Consider the following 24,457-nt stretch of genomic DNA (forward strand, 5'->3'; position numbering starts at 1 on the left):
CTTAACTACGAAATCACATCATTCCTTTGTTCTGCCCATCAGTTTTCTCAAGCAAGTGAATTCATTATAATAGCCATGAAATAAATATGCTATAAAATGGGATAACATGATTTCGATTTAATCAATATTTATAAATGTCCTAGCCTATGTTAAAGCCCACTCATGCTCTATATATATATATATATTTGTTTTCAAATATTCGTTTCAGAAAATCAAAAGATGAATCACACCATACTCGGGTAGCTACTTTGTTCATTTTGATAATTAAAACAAAAGCAAAAAACAAAAACAACATTAATAATAATAGATGTGTGTTTTACCTGTTCTCCTGTCAGACGACGTTTCGCATGACATTTTCTTGTCAACGTTCAATGTCCAAAGAAAACACTTCTTCAAAGTAGGCTATTCATGATTTTACTAAGTAAGGTGTATGTTCTGTGCTGAAAAGCATTTAAAAAAAACTATTTTCTATGGTTGCAAATAATTTCCCATACATTCGTTCGTTCAATATTTTATTAAGGTCACGTACATAAAATCATATCAAAATCTTTAAAAGGTTTGAGTATTTTTTACAACATCATTGGACAGCTGGACACGAAACAAAGCCACTATGCGTCAATGTACTGGACACTCGATGTCGTATTGACTGGTGGTAAAAACGGACCATTTATATTTATAAAAAAAGAGAGAACATTTTCTCATATTACTTGGCTTACATCACAAATCGACATTGAATATCTACAGTCTACAGTACCCTAATAAAACACACTTGAAAATACTTTTGTGTGACATGCCACGAATAAAGGCTATCTCAAAGAGAAGAAAGGACACGTTCAGTCAATTTGTAAAGGCGAGAGATATTTTTAAAGCACCCGAGATTAAAAATCACACATTTTGGGATCCCACATTACACTTAACAAACTTCTTTTTTTTTCAAGGTGACCTGGTTCGTTTTCCAGACACACACATGCTGTGAAAAGAGTAACAGGGTGACATTTCCCTCAGAAGCGCTCGATGTTTGTCCACCACGACTTAAAATGGATGCTACTTGAGACAATGAAAGTGACGAGACTCACGGAAAGTGAATTGTAGCTATTATGAGGTTTTTTTGAAGATAGATTTGTCTATTAAAGTCCAGTCCCCTCAATAAATCTCAAACTCCTATTTGTAATAATGAACACTCATCGTATGCACTGCTAACTTACTGAGGTAAAAATGAGCGCGCGTTTATCAGCGCGTATCTGTATTAAGCCGCGGTCACGCTACACTTTTCGTTCCATTGACTTTTATTCACATTTCGAATTTTTCTGCGTTTCAAAGTTCAAGTTTGGTGAACTCTGAGCTGCGAATTCGCATCACGTGAAGACCTTTGACCAGTAGAAGTTCACCTGCGTGTCTTCTTGGCTGAATTAAAATAATATTATGTTATGCAGTAAAGTCAAATAGATTGTATATTCTTTACATTTTGAGTGAATTACTCTTTGTTACATCATGTTAAATTTCATGTTTATAAAAAAGACACTGCAGAGCGTGACTGTTGCAGTGTCTGAAGAAATTTCACAAGCTCTAAGTCTAGTGTGACCGCGGCTTTACGTGAGATGACAGTCCATATTCACCTGGTTTGTATTGTGTCAGAGCAAATGAAGAACAAACATCTCAACGTGGTTGTTTGTAATTACCGTTGATCTCCGCAGATATGTTTACAGCTTCTGCCCCAAGAGGCAACCGATCGCTGTACTCGGAGCCAACTTCAAACTCCTCCTGCGTTTTGGATTGTGACTCAGGAATGGACTCGGTCACCACGCTGCCCTCGATGTCCTCACCTTCTCCGTCCTCGCCATCAGCCTCGCCTTCGCCCTCTCCTAGCTCGCTCGGGTTAAAGTTCTTCTCAGATCCCACAAAAGATGCCCTGGGGTCGAAATCCGTCGCTATGTGCTTTTCCATCTGATCTGGGTTTTGTGTCTTCATAATCAACTTGTAGGTCTTGCCTTGATACTTGTAGAGCAGATGGCAGCAGGTGGCCCCCAGCAGGGGCACGGTTGCCAAAGCTAGCAAAAAAATGCTAACGACCACTATAATCAGCAAAGATGGGATTTTCTTCCGAGTTGTGAAGACCACTTGGACTTGACAGTCCTGGCCTCCATAAGTGAGACACAGGGTGTAATTAGTGCCTGGCTTGAGGCCCTGAAAGCGATAGGCGTTGATGCCTTCCTCTATCTTGGACCACTGCACCACCGAATGTCCATTGCCATTACTGACGCAAAGGTACAACATGTCCAGGGGTGACTTTTTGGTAGATGTCTGGAAAAGACTAAAAGGCTCCTTATTCACAGTTTGGAGGTCTTCTTGTTGACTGAGGTGAATATTTGACTTGGCGTTGGCCATCTGGAAAGGGTTCAGCTGAACCTTGGCCTCAGTCTCTGAAACTTCCAGAGCGATGACCCCGAAATCAAACGTGTATTGTTTGAGCTCATCCAAGCTGAGGTTGAAAGCATGGTTGGAGATGTACTGGGTACCATCATTTATTCCGCATTTGCCAACAAATGGCAAACTATCGGCTCCTTCCTCCACTTGCTCTTTATCCACCGTTATGAGAGATGTTCCGGTTGGAAGGCTCTTTGTCTTCTCCTCAGATTTGGACCACATGCTAATAACGCTGTTTTTGGAGCCTTTTGAACCAAGTTTGTCTTCCGGTAAATGGCTGGGTGATTTTATGTCATGCATCGAATTTATGGCATGCTTTTTGGTGCCTGTGGCCACAAGTCTCACCGAGCGCTCGGCTTTTCCCATGTCGTTGACAGCAGAGCAGGTGTAGTTGCCATCTTCTTTCTTGCTCATGCGAGGGATGGTCAAGGTGCCATTTTGAAACACAAGGAACCTTGTGTTTGTAGGCGGCCCATTAATCGGAATCTCGATTTTTTCGACAATGGCGGGCAAAGGGAACCTTATCAGTTGGTTTCCAGCGTATATCTCCCATGTGACGTCAGGTTTAGGGGTTCCTTTTGTTTCGCAGTACAGCATGACCGTATATCCCTCAATGAGTTCGGTGTTTTCAATGTTTGGCTGATATGTGATGGACACTGACGGGGCCTTGCAATCCAGTTTGGGCATGCTAGTGACCTGTGTACCATTGAGGTGGGAAGGAGCATCACAGACAATGTTGTTTGGTTCAGGGATTGAGATTGAAGATTTCGTGATCCAGTCCCTAAGCCACTCAAGGTTGCAGGAGCAGATGAAGGGGTTGTGGAAGATTTGGAGGTGGGACATGGCAGTCAAAGCATCAAACGTTCCCTGCACGATGGTGGTAAACTTGTTATTGTTAATACGGACCGAACGGAGGTCCTTCAGGTTGGAAAAAGCGTTCTTGGGGATGCTGACCATCTCGTTGTTGTTCATCTTTAACAATTGCAGGGCAGTGAGATTGGTCAAGTCCTCCCATGGAAAATGCACTATTTTGTTGTGGCTAATATCCAAATTTCTCAGCTGAATCATTGGAGCCAGGGTGTCTCTCTCAATGGTGACGATTTCATTGTGAGCCAGCCAAAGAGAGGTCGTCTGGGTCACATTTATAAATGCTTTGGATTTCAGCACTTTAAGCTTGTTTGCTGAAAGACTCACGGTAGTCACGTTGGATGGCAAGCCCATGGGTACTTCCAGGAGGTTTTTGTAGGCACAGTCTGCAAACTGGTGGTTATATTTATCAGAGCAGGTACACTGCTCAGGGCAACAGTGCACACTGCCTATCACTGCAGTCCCCAAGGCAATAAGCATCAGGTATTTGGTTGCCATTTTCAGCTCCTGCCAAGCACACATGAAGGTGCAGATTAGTAAATTATTTATGTGTTTTTCACACATATTGTCATTCACAATAGTAATTTAAAGTGAACTATTATGATGATAATAAAAAGCACTTGATTTTATCATAGGGTAAAACTGTAAAATGTTCAACTGTTGGTTACGCTTTATTTGGTAGCACTTTATTTTAGTGTCATTGTAACATAAGTTACATGCACTATATAGTAATAACTATAAATTATGCATAATTATATGCAACTAACCCTGCAATTAGTAAGCCATAATATTACTCAGTAATTAAATGTATAAGTGTAATAGACACCTTAAAAAAGGCGTCTGTTACACTTATACATTTTTTTTTTTTTTTTTTTTTTACAGTGTCCTTCTTACATATGCTACATGTACTTACCATAGTCATAACACTGTTGCTTTGGTCGAGGGTTAGTTGCATGTAATTATGCATCATTTACTGCAATTGCATGCAATTTACCCTTGACTAAACCATAATCCTATAGTTAGTGCATGCATTTAATTATTAATATTACTCTGTACATAAATATGTAATTACACTTTAACACTTTAAACACTTTAACACTTAAAATAAAGTGTAACCAAATCAAGTAGTTACATTGTACTTACTCCAATAAAGTACTAATATTAATTAACTACATGTACTTATTATCGGATTCGAATTTGGTTTGGTTTAGGGTTAGTGGCATGTAATTATGAATATTTTATAGTTATTACTATAGTAACTGCATGTAAAAATGACACTGTAAAATAAAGTGTTACATTTTTATTTATGGTCTCTATTTTATTCTTATTATTCGTTTTTTCTCTCGAGAACAAGTTATTGGGGACTAATTGAGATAAATGAACAGAAACCTAAAAAGACGCCAGACATGCCCGAGCGTCTTAAGCCGTTACCGGACCACCGAGCAGCAAAGACTCGAGAACGGAACGCTCGGACCGTGTTCGCTGTCCAGCGTGCTGAAAAACGCGCTTCACTTTATATAGGACAACTTCTTTGTGTTGCGAACATCTCGACATTTGTTGCGACTGCTTCTTAACCCTTACAAGCCTTACAATATTGTGCTCAAAGTTTAAAAAAGAAACGCACTTCGCCGTGTAGTTGCTCTTGTTTAACTGTCTACATTCTGGAAATAATTGTTGCTTAAAAACTTTCTCATAGTGCCTTACCTGTAAGTGATTTTTCCTAACACTCGCGCGGATTTCAGTCAACACGACACTTGATGAAATTTCAAAACAATATTTAATGCCCAGACGTCATATTATCCCAAAACATGATGTAGCCTTTTATATCCCGCTGGAAATCTCTGCTGTTTTGGTTAGCAGACGGCAGATGATACATTTTAGTGTCCGTGAGATGCTGAGCAGTCCAGAGGCTGTTTTCTCATGATCGCGCTTGAGTTTGGACAGAATTCACTGCGCGCTCCCGCCTGCACTGTGGTAAGGGAGGGATTGTGAACGCGCAGCCTCTCCCTTCAATTCCGCATTAATGCCACAGGGACTTTGCCGTCCAGATGAAGGTTATTCATAATTTAGATACAGTTGATAATTTAGGCTATATCACATGACCCATGCCCCTTGTCTTTTCGATGTGATTACCGATAGCCACACAATTATATAAAACTATATATAAAAAAACCTTTTAAATGATTGCATATACAATCACAAACACATTTATATTTATATTTGCTTGTGTCCAAAATCATTTTTACAGGTTAGTAATTGTTTTAGTGATTGGAAAAGTCGCCTACTATAAAGCAAAATAAGCTTGGTGAAGAAGAAAAAAACACGAATTTATTTCAGCTTTTTACTCATTAAGAAAACAGAAGAGAATGACAAATGTCCAAATAAGCCTACTTGTCTAGTGACTATTTCTCTGTCAAAGAGGAACAGAAAACCACACAAAAATGTTAGAACATACTCTGTAAATGTCTGTAGCCTAGTTTGAATGGACTATAGGCTAAGTGTTACAATTTCCCTGAGGAGATTTTGCAAACCGGTTGCCATTAAAAAAAGAAACGAACTGAGTTGCAGAAACAATGACAGCGTGAAGCTCAGCAGGAGCTGAAAACGATGTTTGTAATTGCGGTGACTTTAGCGAAAGTTGCTTAATTTGTTGACAGGTCTTCTCAGGGGAACCGCCTTCTCAAGAAACGACACTAAATACAGTGATAACATGACTTTGCTTTGAGGGGCACAAAAACATATTGTTTATGTCTTTTCATTGCCTTTTATTTGGTTGCAGTGCGGTGACGCCGGTGACGCTCGTACCCTTTCATATGCTGCCATCTAGTGGACAATTTTTTACACTTTTTTTTGTTGTTGTTGCTGTTGCTCCTTTTAGCAGATATTTTATCCGATTTTTAAAAACACGTTCTGGCACTTCAAAAGGGGAAAACATTATGCATTTTGGGCTATTAAATAGTAAATTTTAAAGTAGGCCTAATACATAATGTGCTTTTTTTTTAACTTGACTAAACCAATTTTTAGCCTACAATACATTTCGCATCAATTATATTATTACATTTATTTATTTAGAAGTGTTTAACATGACATAATAGCGATAGGCTATTGACATTGTGCCTTATAAAATATAGCACAACGGCCATAAACCTATAGCAAAATGCATTATGCATGCACTCAGTAAGTTTAAATGTTGTGCTGGCTTATACTGACACCTACTGATGTATGTGCAGCCTCAGACAAAAGCTAAACCTTTTTTAATGTTATTGGTTTAAATATTATTGATATTACGCAGCTCTATAGATCTGCAGCCACAATGGATGAGCTCATCACAATGGATTTGAGGAGCTCATAATGTCTTATAAAAGTTGCGTTATTATTTTCTTTTATTAGATATTGGCGATTTTCACACGATTGGATATCAACACTGACTTTTAAATAGTCACTTTTCAACCTTTGTTATTGTTTGGAATAAGCGACCTCTAGTGGCGAAACATGAAAAATCTCTTGATGCAATAGCATGTAGGAATTGATAATTGACGGTTTAATTTCAGAATTGATATCCAGTCAAACCCCATACCATAAAAGGATAGGTCAACAAAAATTAATATTCATCTTCAGAACACATATTAAGATCTTTTTGATGAAATGATGAAAAGAGAGATGTCTGTCACTACTGGCAGCAACACAACTACCACTTTGATGCTTCAAAAAGTTATTAAAGAGACTGTTAAACTAATCAAACTTAGACGCTGTAAATGGAAGGACAGAAATCTCACATATTTCATTTGTTTTTTGAAGATGACTGACTTACAGTTTGCAACGTCATGAGGGTGAGTAAATGATGGCAGCATTTTTATTTTGGGGTGAATTATCCCTTTAACAAAGACATTTTTATCGGTCATAACTTCTGGAGAAGTATAATTTCTTTTCATTTATTTTATTTTCTTTGTTTGTTTTGTTTAAAAGTAGTAGAATATACTAATATCACACTTGAATAAACTTGTTTTTAGTAGCCTAAGGCATGACAGATGAACAACTTCCATCCTCACTCACTAGCAACCAATAGAAAGATTCAGTTCTCTTGGACTGTTTGTGGTTCTTCTCACACACTGTGTCTAAAGTAAGTTTTTAATTTTACTAGAAACGTTTCATAAAACAGCACTAACGTGTATGGGTTATTTAAATGAAATTTATATTAGTTTGAGATGTGTGTTTCTTTGTAGGCCTACGTTTCACAATTTTCGCGGGTAAAATGAGTCGAGAGTGGCAACTGCTAAGAACGAATAGAACGTTCGATTCGCCTTATGTCGTCACAGTGCTCGCGAGAATAGCGCAGCAGTATTTTATTTTTTAGCAGTTTCGGCGTCCTCGCTCATCAACGGTTTCACTAGTTCTGCTTTTCTCCATCTGAAATTTACATCTGCAACTGGTGGTGAGTAAAAAAAAACGGATTTCATATTGCGTTAATGGTTTAATTTGAATAAAACTCATTTTAATCGTTAATGCTCCCATATGAACCGAATTAGAGACAAAAAGCAGCGTTTATCGTCGTGTCGATTTAACTTATTTAATCCAAGTTAGCTAACGTTACATGACTCTTGAAAAGGCCGTTCGGCGGCACTAAGTTAACGTTACTGCTATTTTCTTCAAATATCCACTGCTAAGAAACATTTTCAGAACACTTCTCAACTCAAAAGCTTTGTTGCTTTTAATCTTACATAGCTGGACCAAACGAAATATAATTTAGGTTTTGATGTGTAATTAAAATACGTTTGCAGTAGGCTATAATGATATAAACACAGGTGGTAGGACTACTGAACGTCTTACCACCAACAGTACAATTTTGGTTCTTTAGGAACGTTTATTGTATTAAAGCAAACTTCAAAACCTTCTTTATTATTTTATTTAGTAATCCACCTCAGATAACGTTACATTTTCGTGTTGCTGATGCCATTACTGTATATTCAACATCCTCATTTATCTTCTGTAGGATCCTCCAAAAATGTTGCTGCAGAGTCAGTGGTGAGCTGCTGTTGCGTTAGTAAGAATTACATGAATAATGAATTACTTTCACCAGAGTGCAGGTAAGTGTTGTACTTGGAGACTATTTCACTACAGCAGTGGTTTTCAATCCTGAGAGAACTGCCTATGCCAAATTTACTCATTTACTCACACACAAGTTGTTCCAGACCTGTATACATTTTGTTCTCTCCTGCTGAACACAAAGGAAGATACTTGGAAGAATGTTTGTAACCAAGCAGATCTCGGCAGCCATTGAATACCATAGTATTTTCCCCCACTTATGGTAGTCAATGGCTGACTAGATATGCTTGGTTACAAATATTCTTTCAAATATCTTCCCTAAAGGGTTAGTTCACCCAAACATGAAAATTCTGTCATTAATTACTCACCCTCGTGTCGTTACAAACCTGTAAGACTTTCGCTCCTCTTCGGAAAACACAAATTAAGATATTTTTGATTGAATCCAAGAGCTCTCTGACCCCTCCACAGACAGCTATTTAGTTCACATTTTTAAGGAACAGAAAGGTAGAAAAACATTAAAATAATCCATATGATTCCAGTGGTTCAACTTTAATTTTATGAAGCAACAAGAACACTTTTTGTGTGCGCAAAAAAAAAACACCCCAAAATAACAACTTTATTCAACAATTTTGTACTAGCCTGTGTCAGTTTCCTACGCAGTTTATGTTGTAGATGCAGTGCATCTCCTTCGTCATCATCACACACATGTCGTGACGCTCACGTGAACAGCTTCGGCGGACGCAGAACTTGAAAGTGCAGCAAGAACTGCTCAGGAGACTGACACAGGCTAGAACAAAATTGTTGAATAAAGTTTTGTGGGGATTTTTTTTGCACACAAAAAGTATTCTCGTCACTTCATAACACTAAGGTTGAACCACTGGCTCACATGGGCTATTTTAATAATTCTTTTACTACCTAAAGTAGAGGTCGACCGATAACTAGGTTGGACCACACCTCCCGAAATGTCCGATTAATCAACCGATAGTTTTTAAAGTGGACACTGGAAGAAAACAAACAAACAAACAAACAAAAATACTCTAAGTAAAACTGAACTTTGTTACAAGAAATAAAATAAAAAAGTACTGAATCACGAAAATTGCTAAATTACATATGTAAATATAAATATATTAAAATGAGCAGATTATACCGAAAAATTATTTAAACATTCAAATTATATTATAAATAAATGTTTCTTTAGCTATAACCTACAAAACATGCATGTAAATGTCGTAAGTAAATGACTGCAAGTCCCGTTTGTTAACTTAAGCTAGCTCACATTAACTATATGCATTCTGCTATATACATTTTGCAGCATGTTTTAATATTTGATCAAAACAATTGTACTTTGATCATTCATGTTAGTTCATAGTGCATTAACTAAGGTTATCAGATAAAACTAACAATGAACAATATTTCCACAGCATTTATTAACCTTAGATCGATTAGATGACATGGCTGAAAACTCACAATATGTGTTTCATATCGGTCAATATCGATAATTTGGGGGGGGGGGGGGGGGGGCTTTCTAAATGAAGTGAGGTTTTTTTTATTTTATGAAGTGACTAAATGAAAAGTAATCTTATTTCTATTTGGGATAGAAACAAGAAAAAATATTTTAATCAGAAATAAGATTATTTTTCTCACCCCATTGGCAGATAATTTTGCTTGTTTTAAGCAAAAATTCACTTTATTTTGATTTTATTTTTAAGAAAACAAGGAAGAATATCTTATGTAATTTTACTTAAATAGTAAATGCATTTTGATTTAAGAATTTTTAGATATTTAGACTAGAAACAAGACAAAATGATTACGTAAGAAGAGCTTTTTTTTGCAGTGTAATGAAATTGTGCCTGCTGATTTTCTTTCTAAGCGTATTTCTAAAGCACTATTCGCACGGGATTAGTATTATAGGGACCTCTGTGATTTAGAAATGACTCCCCCGCATCTGAGTTTTGCGTGGCGCATTCGCACGGGATAAGCAAGCCTGTGATTTTACTCGAATTTACTAACTTCTCCCGGATATGATGTCAAGACTTCGTTATATAGCTGTATGAAATTATAAATAGGCATCGATATCGTTTTGATTATTTTACAGTAGCCTAATAAATAAACATAATTTCGTTCAGTTAGCGAACAGACGCCATGAACTGAGCTTTTTGTTTTTGTAATCAGGCTCTCAAAGTGTATTCAAATTTGTACTTAGATTTATCAGCCAATATATCAGTTATCGGCTTTCAAATACAGAGAATTATTGTTAATCGCATCAACTAACATTTTAATATCACTGCATCCTTAGATTAAAGTCAGGTCACTCAATAGTAATCAAACCAAATTTATTTATGAAAATCGAAATTCTGGGTAGTCTCTCTTACAAGCAAGACATACTTTAGAGAGCTACAAAGTGAGCTTCAAACAAAACATAACATTTTCAAACAAAGACTTTCAAAATTGATTGGATAATCAAATGAGCAAATTATCAGGCCTACTACTTCCTTTTATCATATAAGTACATTTTCTGGGTAGTCAGGTAATAGTCATAAACATCCCATTATAGTTATGCCCACTTGACTTGTGTAAATATTTTTAATTGGAAACATCTTATTTGACTCCCTAAACTTCTCCCTGGCCTAACTGACCTTGACTGCAGAAAGAGTCATTATTTTCAAGTTGCTTCTCACAATAGTTGTAGATTAGTTTTGAGATATCAGAGAGGGAAATACATAAAACACAATATATGTAAGTTTTCACCAAGTGTATGTCAGTAATAAAATAAAAGGGTTTTTTATATATATTGCTCGTCAAACAAAATCTAGCCCTTAAATGTACGGTATAACTTCTTTTGGGCAGTAGTAATCTGCTTGAAACTTTTATTCCCTTTCATTCTTAAAAGGTTAGTTCACCCATATTATTTAATTAATTACTCACCCTCATGTCGTTCGACACCCGTAAGACCTTCCTTCATCTTTGGAACACAAATTAAGATATCTTTGTTTAAAGCTGATGGCTGAGAAAGGCTTCTGAAAGGCCTCCATTGGCATTCAGTACATTCCCACTCACAAGACCCATAAAGGCACTAAAGACATCGATACAAAGTCCATCTCACTACAGTGGCTGTACAATAGTTTTACAATGCGACGAAAATACCGTAATTCCTCAAATAAAGACCGGGGCCTTTATTTACCTGAACTGCCGATGGGAACCGGCTTTTATTTGAAGCAGGCTTTTATTAGGGGCAGGCCTGTATTTCTAATTCCATCTGTTTGAAATATAATTGCTTTATGTAAACCGTTTTCAATTTAAAGTGATCGTTCCAGTGGACACATATCAATGATGTTTTTAAGAAACATTTGCAAAAATATCACAAAACAACAAAATAATACGCATTTTTTTATAATTCCGCGCGCAGCTTCGCATCCGAAGATGGATGAGTTCTCAGCGAATCTAGCCGAGCGTGACGTCTCATTCACATCAGCACCAGTTTGCACATACAAATTATACAAATTAGGTGCTTATATTTACAAAATGAGCCTACAAAAGCAGAAATAAGCCATTTTAAATAAAGATCCAGGTTTAAGCAAATAAATAAATAAATCACGACATTAAAGTTTAGTGAAATTAGGAAATATTTAAGAGATCGTTAATTTAGTGCATATTTTGTTCTTATGTCACAAGTAATAATATCAAGCCAAGGTTTACAGAGTTTTACACAATTCTTTTGTAGTGTGGTTTTTGGTGAAATATATTAAAATAAATATCATCACCTGTGCACATTAGCCTACTTCTCGACGGGTTTGTTTATAGAACAATTACTCTGAATTGCCCTCTGTTGTTTCAAAGAATAACACAACGGCGAGCGCGTCAAGTATAAATGCCTCATCCCTTTGGGGAGGAGCGCAAGCAGTCAGTGGAGGCTCGCGCAGACAGGCGAAAGTATAAATAAGGCTTGAGACGCGGCGCTGCGCGGAGCTGAGATTCTAGGCTTGGGTGCGACACCCTTAAGACATAAAAGAGACCAGAGGCTAATATTAGGTGCGTCTTAATCAGCTCCCTAGTTCAGTAGTCAGGGCACTGATCAGGACATACCGGTAAGTCAATGGGCTGACTCCCTGATCATCAGTGCACTGACTACTGACGGAGCAGATTGAGGCCCACGCATTGTGAAGATCGATATTTGTAGCCTGCCTGACACGGTATTTTCACAGACGTCGCATCTCTCATAGACTACAGTATCCTATTTAAAATGGCACATGCATCCATTATATTCTGAATTTAATTTACAAAGCAATCCCTGTAAAGTTTTTAGGTGAGACCAGAAGAGACCAGGATTAGTGTGTGTCGCACTGGCATGACTCACATCGGGGCACGTGACATCAGGATGGTTTCGCATTAAATTAACGGCATTTAGGAGTTTATCCACTAATTTCCCCCCGGGCTTTATTTGTTTGTGCTGACCACGCCGCCGGCCACTATCAGAGGCCCGGCGTTTAATTGACTACAGGCTTTTATTTGAGGAAATACGGTAGTTGTTGTGAGCACAAAAATCAAAATAACGACTTTATCCACCAAGTTATTGACTATAAACTTGATGCATGCGCAAGAATATGGAGCAGATCCGCTGTTCGAATACATGACCCAGAAGAGGAGGAGGAGCGTCGCTATCGCGTGAGTTCACGTCCGAGACCTACACGGAAGACAATAACTTGGCGGATAAAGTCATTATTTTTATTTTTTTTGCGCACAAAAACTATTCTCGTCGCTTCGTCAAATTATTGTACAGCCACTGTAGTGAGATGGACTTTGTAACAACCCATTTAGTGCCTTTATGGGTCTTGTGAGTGGGAATGTACTGAATGCCAATGGAGGCCTTTCTGAAGCCTTTCTCAGCCATCAGCTTTCAATAAAAATATCTTAATTTGTGTTCCGAAGATGAACGGAGGTGTAACGGGTGTCCAACGACATGAAGGTGAGTAATTAATGAAATAATTTTCATTTTTGGGTGAACTAAACCTTTAAACAGTTAACACTCTTTTGAAACATTTTCTTCTTGTCCTCCATTCCAAACAACTTATCTTAATAAGCAATACAAGTAGAAAATCTGTTTTCAAATACATGAAATGGTTACACATGTTTTGCAGTACAAGTCATTCCCCATCTTTAACAAATTCAGGGCGGTGAGATTGGTCAAGTCTTCCCCAGGGAAAATGCACTATTTTGTTGTGGCTAATATCTGAAATTTCTCAGCTGAATCATCAGGGCCAGGGTGTCCCTCTCGATGGTGACGATTTCATTTGTGAGCCAGCCAAAGAGAGGTCGTCTGGGTCACATTTACAAAAGTTTTGGATTTTAGCACTTTAATCTTGTTTGCTGAAAGTTTATTTTGTTTCGCAGTACAGCATAACCTAATATCCCTCATAGAGTTCGTTGTTTTCAATGTTTGGCTGATATGTGATGGACACTGACGGGGCCTTGCAATCCAGTTTGGGCATGCTAGTGACCTGTGTACCATTGAGGTGGGAAGGAGCATCACAGACAATGTTGTTTTGTTCAGGGATTGAGATTGAAGATTTCGTGATCCAGTCCCTAAGCCACTCAAGGTTGCAGGAGCAGATGAAGGGGTTGTGGAAGATTTGGAGGTGGGACATGGCAGTCAAAGCATCAAACGTTCCCTGCACAATGGTGGTAAACTTGTTATTGTTAATACGGACCGAACGGAGGTCCTTCAGGTTGGAAAAAGCGTTCTTGGGGATGCTGACCATCTCGTTGTTGTTCATCTTTAACAACTTCAGGGCAGTGAGATTGGTCAAGTCCTCCCATGGAAAATGCACTATTTTGTTGTGGCTAATATCCAAATTTCTCAGCTGAATCATTGGAGCCAGGGTGTCCCTCTCAATGGTGACGATTTCATTGTGTGCCAGCCAAAGAGAGGTCATCTGGGTCACATTTATAAAGGTTTTGGATTTTAGCACTTTAATCTTGTTTGCTGAAAGACTCATGGTAGTCACGTTGGATGGCAAGCCCATGGGTACTTCCAGGAGGTTTTTGTAGGCACAGTCTGCAAACTGGTGGTTATATTTATCAGAGCAGGTACACTGCTCAGGGCAACAGTGCACACTGCCTATCACTGCAGTCCCCAAGGCAATAAGCATCAGGTATTTGGTTGCCATTTTCAGCTCCTGCCAAGCACACATGAAGGTGCAGATTATTTATGTGTTTTTCACACTCAAGGAACAAATGCAAATGAGTAATTTAAAGTGAACTATTGCAATACTACTATCAGTGTTGTCACAATACCAAATTTTTGATTTCGATACTATACCAGACTAAAATACCTCGATACTGATACTAAATTGATACCATGGTAAAAAAATAAACAAAAAACTGGTAATATGAATATGACAACAGAACTTATTATTCATAGTTTTATTTTTTTACTAAAAATTAAATTGGCCAGCATGTTCCTGCCCTGGTTTTTGACCATTCCCTTCTGTTATTGCTATAACTACATGCCAGTGTGAACATAATTACAGAGATCACATTATCAATCATGTTATAATTCACTAACCTTTCACTTCTCAACAGGTTGGGATGTCCAAAATCGTATTTTATGATACGAGCAATTTAATATTTCTTAAATGTAATCTTATAATATAAATTTTTAATTGTATCTGTTTTTAAAAGTAAGCAAAAAAATGCAAATTACAAACAATATGACAAAAACAGTGCTTTATTTTTCAGCTTCATTAGGTCTATATAACAATAGCAAGTCAAGAAAGAAGTTAAATAATCAAAAATAAAACTTCTTACTTAGTCTTCACTCTATAATTTAACTATACACTGATTCTTAATAAATATATTTTAGTTATTTAGCCAAGCATGTGGTGGTTTCCTATTTTTCATTGTTTGCTTAACATTAATCACAGAATATTAGGTCTGGATTAAGACCTACACTGATCTAATTACCTCAGCTGTACACGCATATCCATATCCTATATAAAGACATATCCGACTGTGTTTACCTCAATACTCGCCAAACCGTGCATTTTTACATATGTTTTACCATATCTGTACTCTTATCAACTCTTATCTGTACATTACAAATCTTACCTGTACATTACAACACACAACTCTTACCAGTACATTACAACTCTTACCAGTACATTACAACTCTTACCTGTACATTACAACTCTTACCTGTACATTACAACTCTTACCTGTACATTACAAGTCTTACTCTTGTAATGTACAGGTAAGAGTTGTTATGTACAGGTAAAAGTTGTAATGTACAGATAAGAGTTGTGTGTTGTAATGTACAGGTAAGAGTTGTAATGTACAGGTAAGAGTTGTGTGTTGTAATTAGGGATGTCAATTTTCACAAATTCCCATGATCGATCGTCGTTTAAATTAACGATCAATTAATCGATTAATCGTTAACCATAATACTGAAATATGCGTCTACAACAGTGGCTTATAGCCGACAGCATGTGCAATGCTGCTCAAAACGCCATGTTCGTCACCAAATGAATGAGAAGGATTTCTTTTATCTAAACAAAGGGCTATGGGCTTGTAAAATTAGTCGATGTTATTTATAATTTAATTAAATGACTTATTTAATAACCAAATATAACCTTACAACACGAAAACCGCTTCAGATCTGTAAATTCAGAATGTGTGGACGCACTTCCAAGCACAACGTGCTGAAACGTCACCTAAACCCAATTCATTCAAAACGATTTATTAAAATATTTTTTTCATTAATGTTATGTAATGTGACAGTCCCAATCATAGTTATTATTAGTTGCGCGTTGCTGTTTGAACTGGGCGAGCTGAAGCGGATGCGCTGAATCATCAACACTGGTAAGTTACACTGAAGCTCTTTGTTAGCCCATTATTTAACTCAACAAAAAGCTTCCTATATGAGATTAATCAGATTTATATAAAGTTAACAAAATATTACAAATTATATATCTTCACTAATTATGCGAATGCACAAGTGAACTTGAATTGAGTTCCTGATATTCATATTCAGAATGGGAGACGCGCTCTTCCTGGAACAACGCTCTGAACACGGCACCTAAACCCAATGACTTTAAAACCATTTATTAAAATAGTGTTCTCATTTATGTTATGTAATATTAAAATCCCAATCATAGTTATTATGCATTGCTCTGTATGCGCTAAAACTGAAGCACTGAATGAAAACCGGTAGCCATCACTGACTGAAGCCATTTGCTAGTGCATTTTATTGCGCTAAAAGAAAGGCATCCTATATGATTGATCACATATATAACGTTACAAAATAAATATAATATTACAAATTACTTCAGCACATTCTGATGCGAATGCAGAAGTGAACTTGAACTAAGTTACATGCGCGAGTCAGAGTGCGTGACTCATGTTGTGCACGCGCTCCTCCTGGATCAACGCAATGAAACACACGGCAAATAAACCCAAATACTTAACAATCACAATGTTATACTACAATAGTGTTCTCATTAATGTTGTATAATATGACAGTCCCAATCATAGTCATTATTAGTTGTGCATTGCTGTTGGAGCTGCACGCTGAAGCTGATCACCGCCACGCTTTGACTACCGCTCGCCTCTAACGTTAATATGCATCCTTATGAGATAAATCAGCGATAGATAGGCCTGCACAAAATAAACACATTACAACAACTTACATTTGCACAAAACAAAAGGCTGCGAATGCACATGCAAACTTGCAGTCATGATGAAGGTGTAACTCCAGCTGTAAAATGGTCCTTAGTAGAACTCGGGCACGCTCACATCATTTTTCCTCCCGTTTCGCGGTTGAGCCGCACGCACGCGCATGACCCTGTTTAATCGATGATCGATAAGTCTTATCGATCAAATGTCTTATCGACAATTAATCGATCATCGATTAATCGTTGACATCCCTAGTTGTAATGTACAGGTAAGAGTTGTAATGTACAGGTAAGTGTTGTAATGTACAGGTAAGAGTTGTAATGTACAGGTAAGAGTTGTAATGTACAGGTAAGAGTTGTGTGTTGTAATGTACAGGTAAGAGTTGTTATGTACAGGTAAGAGTTGTGTGTTGTAATGTACAGATAAGAGTTGTGTGTTGTAATGTACAGGTAAGAGTTGTGTGTTGTAATGTACAGGTAAGAGTTGTGTGTTGTAATGTACAGATAAGAGTTGTGTGTTGTAATGTACAGGTAAGAGTTGTGTGTTGTAATGTACAGATAAGAGTTGTGTGTTGTAATGTACAGGTAGGAGTTGTGTGTTGTAATGTACAGATAAGAGTTGTGTGTTGTAATGTACAGGTAAGAGTTGTTATGTACAGGTAAGAGTTGTGTGTTGTAATGTACAGGTAAGAGTTGTAATGTACAGGTAAGAGTTGTTATGTACAGGTAGGAGTTGTGTGTTGTAATGTACAGATAAGAGTTGTGTGTTGTAATGTACAGGTAAGAGTTGTAATGTACAGATAAGAGTTGTGTGTTGTAATGTACAGGTAAGAGTTGTGTGTTGTAATGTACAGGTAAGAGTTGTGTGTTGTAATGTACAGGTAAGAGTTGTAATGTACAGATAAGAGTTGTGTGTTGTAATGTACAGGTAAGAGTTGTGTGTTGTAATGTACAGGTAAGAGTTGTGTGTTGTAATGTACAGGTAAGAGTTGTTATGTACAGGTAAGAGTTGTGTGTTGTAATGTACAGGTAAGAGTTGTGTGTTGTAATGTACAGGTAAGAGTTGTTATGTACAGGTAAGAGTTGTGTGTTGTAATGTACAGGTAAGAGTTGTAATGTACAGGTAAGAGTTGTTATGTACAGGTAGGAGTTGTGTGTTGTAATGTACAGATAAGAGTTGTGTGTTGTAATGTACAGGTAAGAGTTGTAATGTACAGATAAGAGTTGTGTGTTGTAATGTACAGGTAAGAGTTGTGTGTTGTAATGTACAGGTAAGAGTTGTGTGTTGTAATGTACAGGTAAGAGTTGTAATGTACAGATAAGAGTTGTGTGTTGTAATGTACAGGTAAGAGTTGTGTGTTGTAATGTACAGGTAAGAGTTGTGTGTTGTAATGTACAGGTAAGAGTTGTGTGTTGTAATGTACAGGTAAGAGTTGTGTGTTGTAATGTACAGGTAAGAGTTGTAATTTACAGATAAGAGTTGTGTGTTGTAATGTACAGGTAAGAGTTGTGTGTTGTAATGTACAGGTAAGAGTTGTGTGTTGTAATGTACAGGTAAGAGTTGTAATGTACAGATAAGTGTTGTGTGTTGTAATGTACAGGTAAGAGTTGTAATGTACAGGTAAGAGTTGTGTGTTGTAATGTACAGGTAAGAGTTGTTATGTACAGGTAAAAGTTGTAATGTACAGATAAGTGTTGTGTGTTGTAATGTACAGGTAAGAGTTGTAATGTACAGATAAGTGTTGTGTGTTGTAATGTACAGGTAAGAGTTGTAATGTACAGATAAGAGTTGTGTGTTGTAATGTACAGGTAAGAGTTTTTATGTACAGGTAAGAGTTTTAATGTACAGGTAAGAGTTGTTATGTACAGGTAAGAGTTGTGTGTTGTAATGTACAGGTAAGAGTTGTGTGTTGTAATGTACAGGTAAGAGTTGTAATGTACAGATAAGTGTTGTGTGTTGTAATGTACAGGTAAGAGTTGTAATGTACAGATAAGAGTTGTGTGTTGTAATGTACAGGTAAGAGATGTAATGTACAGATAAGAGTTGTGTGTTGTAATGTACAGGTAAGAGTTGTAATGTACAGGTAAGAGTTGTTATGTACGGGTAAGAGTTGTGTGTTGTAATGTACAGGTAAGAGTTGTTATGTACAGGTAAGAGTTGTGTGTTGTAATGTACAGGTAAGAGTTGTGTGTTGTAATGTACAGGTAAGAGTTGTGTGTTGTAATGTACAGGTAAGAGTTGTGTGTTGTAATGTACAGGTAAGAGTTGTGTGTTGTAATGTACAGGTAAGAGTTGTAATGTACAGATAAGAGTTGTGTGTTGTAATGTACAGATAAGTGTTGTGTGTTGTAATGTACAGGTAAGAGTTGTAATGTACAGATAAGAGTTGTGTGTTGTAATGTACAGGTAAGAGTTGTAATGTACAGGTAAGAGTTGTTATGTACGGGTAAGAGTTGTGTGTTGTAATGTACAGGTAAGAGTTGTTATGTACGGGTAAGAGTTGTGTGTTGTAATGTACAGGTAAGAGTTGTTATGTACGGGTAAGAGTTGTGTGTTGTAATGTACAGGTAAGAGTTGTTATGTACGGGTAAGAGTTGTGTGTTGTAATGTACAGGTAAGAGTTGTAATGTACAGGTAAGAGTTGTGTGTTGTTATGTACAGGTAAGAGTTGTGTGTTGTAATGTACAGGTAAGAGTTGTGTGTTGTTATGTACAGGTAAGAGTTGTGTGTTGTTATGTACAGGTAAGAGTTGTGTGTTGTAATGTACAGGTAAGAGTTGTAATGTACAGGTAAGAGTTGTGTGTTGTAATGTACAGGTAAGAGTTGTGTGTTGTTATGTACAGGTAAGAGTTGTAATGTACAGATTAGAGTTGTGTGATGTAATGTACAGGTAAGAGTTGTAATGTACAGGTAAGAGTTGTGTGTTGTAATGTACAGGTAAGAGTTGTAATGTACAGGTAAGAGTTGTGTGTTGTAATGTACAGGTAAGAGTTGTGTGTTGTAATGTACAGGTAAGAGTTGTGTGCTGTAATGTACAGGTAAGAGTTGTGTGTTGTAATGTACAGGTAAGAGTTGTGTGCTGTAATGTACAGGTAAGAGTTGTGTGATGTAATGTACAGGTAAGAGTTGTTATGTACAGGTAAGAGTTGTAATGTACAGATAAGAGTTGTTATGCACAGGTAAGAGTTGTGTGTTGTAATGTAAAGGTAAGAGTTGTTATGTACAGGTAAGAGTTGTAATGTACAGGTAAGAGTTGTTATGCACAGGTAAGAGTTGTGTGTTGTTATGTACAGGTAAGAGTTGTAATGTACAGGTAAGAGTTGTGTGTTGTAATGTACAGGTAAGAGTTTTTATGTACAGGTAAGAGTTTTAATGTACAGGTAAGAGTTGTGTGTTGTAATGTACAGGTAAGAGTTGAGTGTTGTAATGTACAGGTAAGAGTTGTAATGTACAGGTAAGAGTTGTGTGTTGTAATGTACAGGTAAGAGTTGTTATGTACAGGTAAGAGTTGTAATGTACAGGTAAGAGTTGTTATGTACAGGTAAGAGTTGTAATGTACAGGTAAGAGTTGTTATGTACAGGTAGGAGTTGTGTGTTGTAATGTACAGGTAAGAGTTGTGTGTTGTAATGTACAGATAAGAGTTGTGTGTTGTAATGTACAGGTAAGAGTTGTAATGTACAGATAAGAGTTGTGTGTTGTAATGTACAGGTAAGAGTTGTGTGTTGTAATGTACAGGTAAGAGTTGTAATGTACAGATAAGAGTTGTGTGTTGTAATGTACAGATAAGAGTTTTAATGTACAGGTAAGAGTTGTGTGTTGTAATGTACAGGTAATAGTTGTGTGTTGTAATGTACAGGTAAGAGTTGTGTGTTGTAATGTACAGGTAAGAGTTGTAATGTACAGGTAAGAGTTGTGTGTTGTAATGTACAGGTAAGAGTTGTTATGTACAGGTAAGAGTTGTGTGTTGTAATGTACAGGTAAGAGTTGTGTGTTGTAATGTACAGGTAAGAGTTGTGTGTTGTAATGTACAGGTAAGAGTTGTAATGTACAGATAAGTGTTGTGTGTTGTAATGTACAGGTAAGAGTTGTAATGTACAGATAAGAGTTGTGTGTTGTAATGTACAGGTAAGAGTTGTTATGTACAGGTAAGAGTTGTAATGTACAGGTAAGAGTTGTTATGCACAGGTAAGAGTTGTTATGTACAGGTAAGAGTTGTTATGTACGGGTAAGAGTTGTGTGTTGTAATGTACAGGTAAGAGTTGTGTGTTGTAATGTACAGGTAAGAGTTGTGTGTTGTAATGTACAGGTAAGAGTGGTTATGCACAGGTAAGAGTTGTGTGTTGTAATGTAAAGGTAAGAGTTGTGTGTTGTAATGTACAGGTAAGAGTTGTAATTTACAGATAAGAGTTGTGTGTTGTAATGTACAGGTAAGAGTTGTGTGTTGTAATGTACAGGTAAGAGTTGTGTGTTGTAATGTACAGGTAAGAGTTGTAATGTACAGATAAGTGTTGTGTGTTGTAATGTACAGGTAAGAGTTGTAATGTACAGGTAAGAGTTGTGTGTTGTAATGTACAGGTAAGAGTTGTTATGTACAGGTAAAAGTTGTAATGTACAGATAAGTGTTGTGTGTTGTAATGTACAGGTAAGAGTTGTAATGTACAGATAAGTGTTGTGTGTTGTAATGTACAGGTAAGAGTTGTAATGTACAGATAAGAGTTGTGTGTTGTAATGTACAGGTAAGAGTTTTTATGTACAGGTAAGAGTTTTAATGTACAGGTAAGAGTTGTTATGTACAGGTAAGAGTTGTGTGTTGTAATGTACAGGTAAGAGTTGTGTGTTGTAATGTACAGGTAAGAGTTGTAATGTACAGATAAGTGTTGTGTGTTGTAATGTACAGGTAAGAGTTGTAATGTACAGATAAGAGTTGTGTGTTGTAATGTACAGGTAAGAGATGTAATGTACAGATAAGAGTTGTGTGTTGTAATGTACAGGTAAGAGTTGTAATGTACAGGTAAGAGTTGTTATGTACGGGTAAGAGTTGTGTGTTGTAATGTACAGGTAAGAGTTGTTATGTACAGGTAAGAGTTGTGTGTTGTAATGTACAGGTAAGAGTTGTGTGTTGTAATGTACAGGTAAGAGTTGTGTGTTGTAATGTACAGGTAAGAGTTGTGTGTTGTAATGTACAGGTAAGAGTTGTGTGTTGTAATGTACAGGTAAGAGTTGTAATGTACAGATAAGAGTTGTGTGTTGTAATGTACAGATAAGTGTTGTGTGTTGTAATGTACAGGTAAGAGTTGTAATGTACAGATAAGAGTTGTGTGTTGTAATGTACAGGTAAGAGTTGTAATGTACAGGTAAGAGTTGTTATGTACGGGTAAGAGTTGTGTGTTGTAATGTACAGGTAAGAGTTGTTATGTACGGGTAAGAGTTGTGTGTTGTAATGTACAGGTAAGAGTTGTTATGTACGGGTAAGAGTTGTGTGTTGTAATGTACAGGTAAGAGTTGTTATGTACGGGTAAGAGTTGTGTGTTGTAATGTACAGGTAAGAGTTGTAATGTACAGGTAAGAGTTGTGTGTTGTTATGTACAGGTAAGAGTTGTGTGTTGTAATGTACAGGTAAGAGTTGTGTGTTGTTATGTACAGGTAAGAGTTGTGTGTTGTTATGTACAGGTAAGAGTTGTGTGTTGTAATGTACAGGTAAGAGTTGTAATGTACAGGTAAGAGTTGTGTGTTGTAATGTACAGGTAAGAGTTGTGTGTTGTTATGTACAGGTAAGAGTTGTAATGTACAGATTAGAGTTGTGTGATGTAATGTACAGGTAAGAGTTGTAATGTACAGGTAAGAGTTGTGTGTTGTAATGTACAGGTAAGAGTTGTAATGTACAGGTAAGAGTTGTGTGTTGTAATGTACAGGTAAGAGTTGTGTGTTGTAATGTACAGGTAAGAGTTGTGTGCTGTAATGTACAGGTAAGAGTTGTGTGTTGTAATGTACAGGTAAGAGTTGTGTGCTGTAATGTACAGGTAAGAGTTGTGTGATGTAATGTACAGGTAAGAGTTGTTATGTACAGGTAAGAGTTGTAATGTACAGATAAGAGTTGTTATGCACAGGTAAGAGTTGTGTGTTGTAATGTAAAGGTAAGAGTTGTTATGTACAGGTAAGAGTTGTAATGTACAGGTAAGAGTTGTTATGCACAGGTAAGAGTTGTGTGTTGTTATGTACAGGTAAGAGTTGTAATGTACAGGTAAGAGTTGTGTGTTGTAATGTACAGGTAAGAGTTTTTATGTACAGGTAAGAGTTTTAATGTACAGGTAAGAGTTGTGTGTTGTAATGTACAGGTAAGAGTTGAGTGTTGTAATGTACAGGTAAGAGTTGTAATGTACAGGTAAGAGTTGTGTGTTGTAATGTACAGGTAAGAGTTGTTATGTACAGGTAAGAGTTGTAATGTACAGGTAAGAGTTGTTATGTACAGGTAAGAGTTGTAATGTACAGGTAAGAGTTGTTATGTACAGGTAGGAGTTGTGTGTTGTAATGTACAGGTAAGAGTTGTGTGTTGTAATGTACAGATAAGAGTTGTGTGTTGTAATGTACAGGTAAGAGTTGTAATGTACAGATAAGAGTTGTGTGTTGTAATGTACAGGTAAGAGTTGTGTGTTGTAATGTACAGGTAAGAGTTGTAATGTACAGATAAGAGTTGTGTGTTGTAATGTACAGATAAGAGTTTTAATGTACAGGTAAGAGTTGTGTGTTGTAATGTACAGGTAATAGTTGTGTGTTGTAATGTACAGGTAAGAGTTGTGTGTTGTAATGTACAGGTAAGAGTTGTAATGTACAGGTAAGAGTTGTGTGTTGTAATGTACAGGTAAGAGTTGTTATGTACAGGTAAGAGTTGTGTGTTGTAATGTACAGGTAAGAGTTGTGTGTTGTAATGTACAGGTAAGAGTTGTGTGTTGTAATGTACAGGTAAGAGTTGTAATGTACAGATAAGTGTTGTGTGTTGTAATGTACAGGTAAGAGTTGTAATGTACAGATAAGAGTTGTGTGTTGTAATGTACAGGTAAGAGTTGTTATGTACAGGTAAGAGTTGTAATGTACAGGTAAGAGTTGTTATGCACAGGTAAGAGTTGTTATGTACAGGTAAGAGTTGTTATGTACGGGTAAGAGTTGTGTGTTGTAATGTACAGGTAAGAGTTGTGTGTTGTAATGTACAGGTAAGAGTTGTGTGTTGTAATGTACAGGTAAGAGTGGTTATGCACAGGTAAGAGTTGTGTGTTGTAATGTAAAGGTAAGAGTTGTAATGTACAGATAAGAGTTGTGTGTTGTAATGTACAGGTAAGAGTTGTGTGTTGTAATGTACAGGTAAGAGTTGTTATGTACAGATAAGAGTTGTGTGTTGTAATGTACAGGTAAGAGTTGTTATGCACAGGTAAGAGTTGTGTGTTGTAATGTACAGGTAAG

The 24,457-nt window shown here is 36.9% G+C and overlaps 2 protein-coding genes across 3 annotated transcripts in view; both read right to left on the minus strand.

Annotated features, from left to right (window-relative positions):
* Positions 1-495: 495 nt before the first annotated feature.
* islr2 (immunoglobulin superfamily containing leucine-rich repeat 2) lies at positions 496-5,268 on the minus strand. The gene is made up of 2 exons (XM_067436555.1): positions 4,996-5,268; positions 496-3,798 (listed from the first exon to the last, which is right to left on the minus strand). Exon 2 carries the CDS (start codon positions 3,787-3,789, stop codon positions 1,657-1,659), a length of 2,133 nt encoding a protein of 710 aa, XP_067292656.1. The 5' UTR covers positions 3,790-3,798; positions 4,996-5,268; the 3' UTR covers positions 496-1,656.
* A 5,252-nt stretch (positions 5,269-10,520) lies between these two features.
* The window catches only part of LOC137065141 (immunoglobulin superfamily containing leucine-rich repeat protein 2-like), a 148,531-nt gene continuing 134,594 nt past the window's right edge, over positions 10,521-24,457 (minus strand). For both annotated transcript variants that reach the window (XM_067436709.1, XM_067436710.1), the window contains exon 2: positions 10,521-14,507. In XM_067436709.1, coding sequence (XP_067292810.1) covers positions 13,734-14,507 — 774 coding nt within the window. In that variant the 3' untranslated portion in view covers positions 10,521-13,733. The remainder of the gene's footprint in view (positions 14,508-24,457) is intronic.

Source organism: Pseudorasbora parva, chromosome 25 (assembly GCF_024679245.1).
Source record: "Pseudorasbora parva isolate DD20220531a chromosome 25, ASM2467924v1, whole genome shotgun sequence".
Lineage (NCBI taxonomy): Eukaryota > Metazoa > Chordata > Actinopteri > Cypriniformes > Gobionidae > Pseudorasbora > Pseudorasbora parva.